This window comes from Lithobates pipiens, unplaced genomic scaffold (assembly GCF_037356315.1).
Source record: "Lithobates pipiens isolate NorthernLeopardFrog02 unplaced genomic scaffold, aLitPip1_a1.2 Scaffold_16, whole genome shotgun sequence".
NCBI classification, from domain to species: Eukaryota; Metazoa; Chordata; class Amphibia; order Anura; family Ranidae; genus Lithobates; species Lithobates pipiens.
The window spans coordinates 43,967,542-43,978,256 of NW_027507748.1; the positions used below are offsets into that span (position 1 = coordinate 43,967,542).

Genomic DNA, 10,715 nt, shown 5'->3' on the forward strand with positions numbered 1-10,715 from the left:
GGGGGCATAATATCAACAATGTGTGTGAGTCACTGAAAGTCCATTACACAGTATGTCAAAGATGCAGGGAACCTGTATTCCTCGTTTACATGCTTCTGTACCACAAGTCATGACCCAGAATAACATCTGCCAGCTAGTGCAGAGGTGGTGCCGGAGCAAACAGGGAACCCAAGTATGTATTAGGTTGTCACTAGATTAGGATCATTAAACAGAACCTGTACCCCCTTATATTAGGTGTTCCTATCAGAGTCCCCTTACATCAGGAATCCTCATCAGGGTCCCCATCAGCATCCTCCCTTACATCTGAGTCCCCATCAGATTTCTCCCTGGATCATGTATCCCATCAGAGTGCCCCCTTACATCAACTGTCCCTATCAGAGTGCCCTTTGCATCAAATTACCCTATCAGAGTGCCTCCTTTCATTAACTGACCCCATCAGCGTGCCTCCTTACATCAAATGACCCCATCAGAGTGCTTCCTTACATCAACTACCCCCAAGAGACTGGCTCATGGATCAGTGAATGCACTCTCAGATACCTGGGGTGCACAACTAAAACCTGGGGGGAAGCATCCCACACCAACACCCTCCTAGATCTGGCACTTGTGTCGAATGTCGAAAAATTCACCTCAGTGTACATTCTGAAGTATTTGGTGAGGACAAAGGTAATAAGCCATAATTGCACAAGAGACCTAGTATGTAAATCCTTCCTGATCGCAATTTTTTTTCAATTGAGAGCTAATTTCTGCTTTAAGCATCCTCAATATTGCATAACCTCTTTGTGTAATCCAAATTGTATGCAATTCCCACCCAAGTGCATGTTGAATTTGGCAGTTTTTCACTAAGATAGGCAAGCACCCAACTGTAACACCATGACTCACCAGAGCTATCACCATCATGGCATGCCAAAGCAAAGACCAACAAGAGAATGTGCATTGTGCTGCAGAGGACTCGCCTTCATCAATGCTTATCTGACAAAAGATAAAGTGCGGTGATGGGGAATATAAAATACCCCTGGGGACGATAAACCATTCTACAACATCTCCATCTTTCCACGGGAAGACCAAGCCTAGAGACCAGCTATGGATTACCGTATGTTCTGCTTGGTGGCCATCGCCCTCGTTGTCAGCTCCTTCAGCACTGCAAATGGACAGGCTGCACTGAGTAAGTTTGCCATTGGGGCTGTCCAAATCTAGTCCCTGAGGGCCAGGAGAATGTTAGAATGAGGGTAATGATCCTTCTATGTCAAAGGGACTTTAAGTCACTGGGTCAAAAAGTATACAGATTAGCTATTCTGACTTTATTCTCCTTTGGTTAAATGGTTAATTACACCAAGCATCCAGTGCTATCAAGGGCTGATTGCATAGTATGGGGACAGGCTCAACCGCTAGAGGCAATGGTAAACAGGGAAACCCAGGACCATTCCAAGCAGGCGTGTCCTACATTTTTATTCAGAAAAAGCAGTAAACAAACCCTCGATATAAGAGGGCTTTGTACAGCAAGTCCATAGCTTGAAACAGATAAAAAATCTGCTTGTCCTAGCCATTAACTAAACTCATGTATATTCCTAGCTAATAGGGTCTCCCCATTGGATTCCCCAAAACAAACAAACAAACAAACAGCAGATTTTAGTGTTCTGTCAGCAGTCAGCTTTTTCACCTTGCAGACATAACAGAGAGCGTGAGAGAGAACCCTGAACATCAGTCAGGCCTGTGAACGGCAGAAACTAATAACGATGTCTGGCTACCAAGTATGATGTGGACCTAGCAATGTAGGCTTTATCGCACCCAAAGCTATACAGAGCCTCCAGGCTCTAAGACCCAGATCAGAATTTTTTAAGATCTGAGAAAACCAAATCTTTGTTTTCTGCATACCAGACACAAACGCTAGAGCCCCTCACCATGCTTAGGTGAGAAACGTAGATGCCACATATACACTACCCACAACCATGCCAGCTTGTACCATTAAAAAGAAAGCCAAAAAATTCCTTGATTACCGCTACTGAATAGTTTATTTTCCCCGACAGCAGAGTAAAGCCAATCCATTGGAATGAAATATTAACTCTGCTTTTAGCATGACCATAACATTCGTATACGTCATTAGTCACAAGCTAAAATTACCATAACTGTTTACTTAGCCTATATTTAAACTCCCTGAACACAGGAATTAACTCGGCGTGCTTAGAAAAATAAGCACTTGTCCAGCAACTCTTCCAAGAAGTTAAATGAATTAATATTTTCATTTTGTTTAATTAAATTGTTAAACTGTATTTAGGAACCAATTGGATTAATAATGTTCCTCTGAGAAAACGCACTTCTGTAAGACTCCGCTTTAATGTAAATGTAAATGGTGTTTATTACTACTGTTAAACAGATGTTAGTTTGAAAAACGATATAGCTGTGAATTAAACAAACAAAAAAGTCTGCAGCCTTAAAGGGAATGTGTATGTATATACTGTGTATATATATATATATATATATATATATATATATATATATATATATATATATATATATATATATACACACATACTTTTTTTTTACTTTTTGTTTTCTAAGAACCTTAATAAGTCCTGTTTTGGATCCTGGAGCTGGAAGAATTTGCAGAACTTTAGGTGGGATAAAGCCTCCATTTCTATTGCATTATTAGTCTCAGCTCTGCAAAGGCCTTAAAGTAAATATATACACTATATTACCAAAAGTATTGGGACACCTGCCTTTAAACGCACATGGACTTTAATGTCATCCCAGTCTTAGTCCGTAGGGTTCAATATTGTGTTGGCCCACCCTTCGCAGCTATACCAGCTTCAACTCTTCTGGAAAGGCTGTCTACAAGGTTTAGGAGTGTGTCTATGGGAAAGTTTGACCATTGTTCAAGAAGTGAATTTGTGAGGTCAGGCACTGATGTTGAATGAGTATACCTGGCTCGCAGTCTCTGCTCGAATTCATCCCAAAGGTGTTGAAAGAAAGAGTTGAAACTGTTATAGCTGCAAAGGGTGGGCCAACTCAATATTGAACCCTACAGACTTAGACTAGAATGCCATTAAATTTCTTGTGCGTGTAAAGGCAGATACTCTAAATACTTTTGACAATATAGTGTATATATATATATATATATAAAAATATAGTGAAGAACTTCAGGGTTTAAGGCTGTTGTAGAGAAAACAAAAAGTTTGTTTTCTAAGAATGTTACATCCTGTTCTGGGTCTTGGAGCCTGGAAAGTTTGTAGAGCTTTGGGTGAGATAGAGCCTCCATTGCTAGGTTCACATCATTCCTGGTAGCCCTACCTCATTATTAGTCTCAGCTGTACACAGGTCTTTACATATATAAGCTGCCTTATGCTCAGGGCTCTCTTTCTTTCTCACTTTCCATCCTGCTGCTAGGTGAAAAAACTGAGTGCTAACAGAAAGCTAAAAAAATGTACAAATACTGCCCATTAGGGTGTCAGTCATGGACTGACATAAGTATAGTTATTAAAAATATTTGAATTAGGTAAATAGAAAATATTCCATACACATTTTCATGCTTGAATGACAGCCAACACTCCAGCTCGAAGCTATAGCACCAGCTTTCTCCACCTGTGAAATAGAGAATAAGAACATGAGAAATCAGATAATACGCTGACTCAGAGAAGGAACACACTCTCCCTTTTCTCTCCAAGCAGAGCCGTGCTGCTTTAGTTAGCTATCGTTTAAACTAGTCCAGTATGCTTTGCAAACTGATTGTCATGGGTGCATACTAAATGAATGGCTTTTGTGAAGTACATGTTTTATGTAACTAAATCTGAAATTCCGGCAAACAGCTAAATCCAAACAAAATGCCTATATGTGCACTAATTGAAATGCCAATATATTAGAATTTTTGTTGTAGCCAGCTTAGTAATCCAGGCAATCCCTGCCAAACAGCATTGCTTAGTCAGTGACATCAGTTTTCTTTGCTGCAATTAGGCAATATAGATTGCTTAATGGCAGCCAGCATCTTGTTTGGACAGTAAGGGAGCAGCAGCACCCTGAGGAAGTCAACTCTTGGCTCTCTCCTGCATACACACATAAAGGATTAAACCAGCAACATGCTGGCTTCAGCTCGCAGGGTTCTCCAAACTATGGCCCTCCAGTTGTTCAGGAATGTCAGAGTTTTACGATGCTTAATGGGACGTGTAGTTCCGCAACAGCTGGAGGGCCGTAGTTTGGAGATCCCTAAGAGAGTATTAAGATAAGGATAAGTTAAAGACAAATCCAGGTACTTATGCTAACTGTATTTAAAAACACAACTTTTTTTTAATAAACATGTTACAGTAACTGAATTCAGTGGTGTTGTTCCTGGGGTTTAGCTTTAAAACAGAAGGTCTACAGGCATCGTAGACCACTAGGTGAATAATGTATGACCTCCAAGTCTCTTGGCCAATGCCCCTCTTCTTCTGGGTATGGGGCAAATACCATTTGAGCCTCTTTAAATTGGCACAATGTTTTATGAGCAAAATCGAAGAGATTTTAGAGCCACATGGGACTCGTGAATCACTGGTGGAAAAGGAAAAGCACTAACACTTATGCCTTTTTTTTCTCATCCTAGCTGAAGCCCAATGCAGTGTTCAACCTGTTGCAAGAGTAAACTGTGGTTCGCCTGGTATTACATCCTCTGAGTGCTTCAACAAAGGATGCTGCTTCGACAGCTCGGATCCAAATGCCATCTGGTGCTTCTATGCCAAGCCAGATGATGGTAAGAGAGACTATATATGAGTTTGGGGATTTTTATGCAGCTGTAGATGGTATTCTATCACTTATCTACTACACTTGTTGGGTGACTAAACCCTAACTTGCCCTTTAATAGCAGCCACTATATTATGGCTGTTCTTAGTTGGAAGGTTGAAGAGAACTCTGTGGTTACTAGTCATAACTTACTAACAAGAAGAGGTCAATGGTGGAAATTAGCCTAGCTTTATTTTGGTTCTGATTTTAGTTTTTCCTGAAAATTTAAAGTATCATTTGAATGTAAGATAGATAGGCTTCTTTTGCTGGAAACGTTGATATTATATGAAGGGTTTACATATATTTTGGCGTGTTATGTTAATATATAAGAGCTGCACTGAAAGTATTTCAAAAGTGAACATAACTTTTTTATTAGTTTACATAGGTCGTTCAAATTTAACATGTTGGTAAAGTAACTCTTTCTCTCCAGTAGTAGCAGCATGCCTTTTTATTGAGTTCTTGATGAAGGAAGGGCGGAGGTCATCTGACGTCCACAGAAGGCTATAGAATCTTTATGGAGATTACACCATTGACAAGAGAAATGTCTTGTCATTGGTGACTCCTGTCAACGGTGTCATCTCGGTAACCATTCTATAGGCTTCTGTGGATGTTGGACAGCCTCCAACTCTCTTTCATCAAGAACTCAATGACGGCACATTGCTCTGCTTGGAATACATTTTTTTACATGCAACAATAAATGAGAAGAAGAAGCAGAGTTACTCTACAAACACACAAAATTTGACCAACCTATGTAAGTTCATAAAAAAGTTATGCCCACTTTTGCATTACTTTTGGTACAGCCCTCGTAGATGTTGTAGGAATCCAGCTACACCCCTGGATCATACCATTGTTACACAGGTTAGAAAAACCAACTTACATAGGATAGAAAAACACATATCTGCATTAAATCCAACTTTAAAGAGCAAAAAAGAAGTCCTTACATCCTCAGAAACTCAAAATGATAAAAGAGAATTTTAACCATCTGGACATGGTGGCCACACACACCAGAATGCCATGATCGTGACCCCATACATTTCCAACCAAAATAGTTTTCCACAGCGCAGTCACACATATGCCAGTAAAGGAGTCAGGGGTTTGGGTCCCAGCTGAACAGTTTGTATGTCCACTTATGGCAGATGGATAAGCTGCCACTAGTTTGAGTTTCTTGTAAGGAAGAAGCAACAGCAATTTACTTGTTGCGTATATCATACATTTAATCAAAACTGATGTCCATGAAGTTCAACCTTTCACACCCATCGATTGAAAAATCTCCTTTCTTTATTAATTGATGTCTCCTTATCAGGGCTTTTTTCCCCAGAGAATAGGTGCAGGTACCCGCTTCCGAGTTACTCACTTTTTCTGCCCCCCTCACAGTACTGCCCCTTTTAGACAATACAGAACCATTCATTTTGTGCTGCTGAGTAATTTGTGTGGAAATTGTTAAAGAAAAGCAGTCAAATAGACCCCCTACAGCCTGCACTAATAGATCCCCCCATTAACATTAGACCCCCCCCAGCAACAATAAATCCCCCAGTAACTATAGACCCCCTGCAACAAAATACCCCCAGTAACAATAGACCCCTGCCAGCAACAATAACTCTCCCAGCAGTCAGCATCAATAGATCCTCCACCAGTCAAAAAAAATAGAGCTCACCCTTAACAGTAGACATGTGCTGAAAAATAATTTTTTAATTTGTTTTGATTCGTTATTTAAATTATTTTGCTTAGTTAAATTTGTTTTCGGAATTCATTTTGTTTTGTTTTGTTTATTCATTTTCGAATTCGACCGAATCAAAAAGTATTGAATCAGCATTTGAAATTAGAATTTATTTTATTCCAAATTTGAATTGCATTGTTTTTTTTTATTTTATTTAATTCTATTGTTTTCTATTCTATTCTTTAATTTTCTATATTTTTCTATCCTATGTTATTCTTTTATTTTCTATCCTACTCCATTATTTTCTATTCTATTGTTTTACTCCATTCTTTCAGATACATCTGAAAATTTGGAACAAAACAAACCGCACACAGTAGATTTCTTCCAGGAACATAAGACCCCTCAACAAAAATAGATCCTCCACCAGCGACATTAGATCCCTCAGGAGCCAGCAAAAACAGACCCTCTAGCGTAACCCATTACCCCCCCACACATTACTCAGTCCATGACTCCTATGATCAAATTTGGTTCCTATAACTAGACCCCATATTTTATATATAGTTTTACAAGTGATTCATAGACAAGCAATACAATATTAGCATCATGTATTTTATCTTCTGTATCTTGCAGAGAAATAGGACAAATGCCAAAAGGGTTCCCATTAATCTATATTTAATATTTAACTAAATGTACGGTAACTACAGGTATATGGTTAAATTCATTCTGATTGGGCACTTGTGTTGCCTTATTGACTAACCTTGTCCATTCAAGCATACCTAATTACATTTTGGGGTACTGATCTGAGAAGTGAGTGTAATTTAAAATTTTAAAAATTTGCCTAACTGTATGTTTATTTTTTATCGCAGAATGCCTCATGTAAACAGAAATGAAAAAAGGAAGCGGTCTCTGCCAGTGGAACGATGCAAGAACAAGCAATTGTCGTACCTAATTTCTTCCACAACATAACAATTTGACAACACTCTCTGTCTGATGATCAGATTATTAACTACTGTTTAAGAATTTTCCTCTTTATAAATGTTTTACAGCCAGGCACATATTTAATGTAATAAAGCTGCAATGTAGAATAGTAGACATGTCTTATTCTTTATTGTGGACCACTTAAGTATTTTATGAACATCAGAGAAAAAGACAACCATTAACAGTTGTATAAGCAGAGAGGAACCACTGACACCAATGCAAGGAGTATTGTTCCCACTAACCACCAATGTAAAGGGTATTTTCCTCCCATTGACCAGTAACACAATGGGGCCCTTCTACCACTAACCACCACCAAAGGAGTTTTCTTCCCACTGACCACCAATATAAGGGGCATTCTTCCCACTGACCACTGATATAAGGGGCATTCTTCCCACTAACCACCGATATAAGGGGCATTCTTCCCACTGACCACCGATATAAGGGGCATTCTTCCCACTGACCACCGATATAAGGGGCATTCTTCCCACTGACCACCAGTATAAGGGGCATTCTTCCCTCTGACCACCGATATAAGGGGCATTCTTCCCTCTGACCACCGATATAAGGGGCATTCTTCCCTCTGACCACCGATATAAGGGGCATTCTTCCCATTGACCACCGACATAAGGAGCATTCTTCCCATTGACCACCGATATAAAGGTCATTCTTCCCACTGACAACTGATATAAGGGGCATTCTTCCCACTGTCCGCCGATATAAGAGGCATTCTTTCAATTGACCACCAGTGTAAGGGTATTTTTCCCACTGACCACCAATGCAAGGGGTATTTTTCCCACTGACTGCCATCTATTAAGATGGAATTGTTCCTCCCATTGACCAGTAACACAATGGGGCCCTTTTACCACTTACCACCACCAAAGGAGTTTTCTTCCCACTGACCACCAAGATAAAGGGCATTTTTCCCACTGACCACCAGTGTAAAGGATACTTTTCCCACTGACCACCAATGTAAGGGGTATTGTTCCCACTGACTACTAATGTAAAGGGTATTCTTCCCATTGACCATCTATTAAGATGAAATTGTTCCTCCAATTGACCAGTAACACAATGGGGCCCTTCTACCACTAACCACCACCAAAGGAGCTTTCTTCCCACTGACCACCAATATAAGGGGCATTCTTCCCACTGACCACCATTGTAAGGGGTATTTTTCCTACTGACCATCAATGTAAGGGGTATTTTTCCTACTGACCACGAATGTAAGGGGTATTTTTCCCACTAAAAACACCTTAAAATGTAATAATTTTTCCTACTGACCAAGGCGGCCCTTCTGCCCCTAAACAACCACCAATGTAAGGGTTATTCTTCCCACTGACCACCAATGTAAGGCGTATTCTTCCCTTTGACCACCCGTTAAAATGGAATGTTTATTCCCACTGACCATTATGTATGGGGGCCCTTCTACCACTGACCAACAAAGTATAGGTTTTTATTCCCACAAACTGTGTATGTAATTGCCATTCATCTTCCCACTGATCTCCAATGTAGGCAGACCCCTGTCCACTGACCTCCAATGTCAGGGGACCCTACTATAATGTCCACCAATCTAAAGGGTATTCTTCTTTTGACTGACCACCAATATAGGAAGATTCTTCCTCCCACTGGCCACCAGCATTGTTCGTCACTAACCACAAATTTAAAAAGCATTATTCTTCCCGTTGACCAGCAATGTGAATGGTCCTCTTCTTTCTATTAACCGTTTTTGGAAATGGCAATTTAGTGTTACTGAACGCCAATTTAAAGGAGCCCTTCTTCGCTGAGTACCAATGAAGGGTATTCTTCCTCCCGCTGACCTCCAGAGTAAGTGCTATTCGTCTTCCCCATAGAAGAATTTTCAAAGACACTCAAAGTATATAATTCTCTTTATTGGTGAAAAATCACAAAGGCTAAACACACTCTATCCAGTCAACGGCTGTTTCCTGTGTAGTGCCCACACGTTCTCAAGTATAGCTTAAGAAAAGCTACTCGGGAAATGGTCATTTTAAGTGTTTTTAGCCTTTGAAATTTTGAATCAATGACGAGAATTATATGTCACGAGTGCCCTAGAAAATGATTTGATGCAGTACAAGTGAGCACTGAAACCCACTACCGTGAATGATACCGGGAAATATATGACTCTCATGTTGCAAGTCCTCTTGAATATAAAAGCATGTTTTCCCTCCAGAAGATTAACTGTGTAGGCCATACATTTTTCTTCTCAACGACTATCAATTTAAATTGTATTTTTCCTCCTACTGACCACCCATGTAAGGGTCATTCTTCCCACTGACCACCAATGTAAGAGTCATTCTTCTCACTGACCACCAATGTAAGAGTCATTCTTCTCACTGACCATCAATGTAAGGGTCATTCTTCCCACTGACCATCAATGTAAGGGTCATTCTTCTCACTGACCATCAACGTAAGGGAGATTATTCCCCACTGACCACCACTGTAAGGGACATTCTTCCCACTGATCACCAATATAAAGGGTATTCTTCCTCCCACTGACTGCTAATGTAGGGCATATGTCATTTTACTCTTCCTGGCAACCAACTTAAGAGAACCCACTTTCCACTGACCACCAATGAAAGGGGAATCCTTCCTCCCAAGGACCACCAATATAAAGAGCATTATTTCTATCACTGACCACCGATGTAAGGGAGATTCTTCACACTGGCCACCATTATATGGGGCATTCCTTTTCCCACTGACCACCAATGTAAGGGGAATTCTTCACACTGACCACCAATATATGAATCATTCCTTCTCCCACTGACCATCAGTGTAAGTTACATTTTTCTTTCCACTGACTACCAATGTAAGGGGCATTTTTTCTCCCACTGACTACTAATGTAAGGGACACACTTCCTTCCATTAACCACCAATGTAAGGGACATTCTTCACACTGACCACCAATATATGGGGCATTCCTTCTCCCACTGACCACCAGTATAAATTACATTTTTCTTTCCACTGACCACCAATGTAAGGGGGCACTACAGTTTAAGGAACCCCTATCAACCTCTGGAGGAACCCTGGCTGTGAATGGTTGCTCTAGGTACAGCTCCAGTTGCCAATCCTAATTCTACAACAGCTTTACTTTTACCAGAATGCGAGAAAAGTGATGAGAGTAGACCAATCTAAAGGGTATCTTTACTCCCACTTACCAACAATGTAAGGGTCACTCTTTCTTCCACTGACCACCAATGTGTGAGGCATTCTTCCCACTGACCACCAATGTAAGGGAGATTCTTCACACTGACCACCAATATATGGGGCATTCCTTATCCCACTGACCACCAGTATAAATCACATTTTTATTTCCACTGACCAT

At 40.3% G+C, this 10,715-nt stretch overlaps 1 protein-coding gene across 1 annotated transcript; it reads left to right on the top strand.

Annotated features, from left to right (window-relative positions):
• The first annotated feature begins 1,043 nt into the window (after nt 1-1,043).
• On the top strand, nt 1,044-7,490 carry LOC143981752 (putative gastrointestinal growth factor xP1). Its single transcript, XM_077479831.1, has 3 exons — nt 1,044-1,162; nt 4,568-4,714; nt 7,267-7,490. Exons 1-3 carry the CDS (start codon nt 1,081-1,083, stop codon nt 7,278-7,280), a joined length of 243 nt encoding a protein of 80 aa, XP_077335957.1. The 5' UTR covers nt 1,044-1,080; the 3' UTR covers nt 7,281-7,490.
• The last annotated feature ends 3,225 nt before the right edge of the window (nt 7,491-10,715 follow it).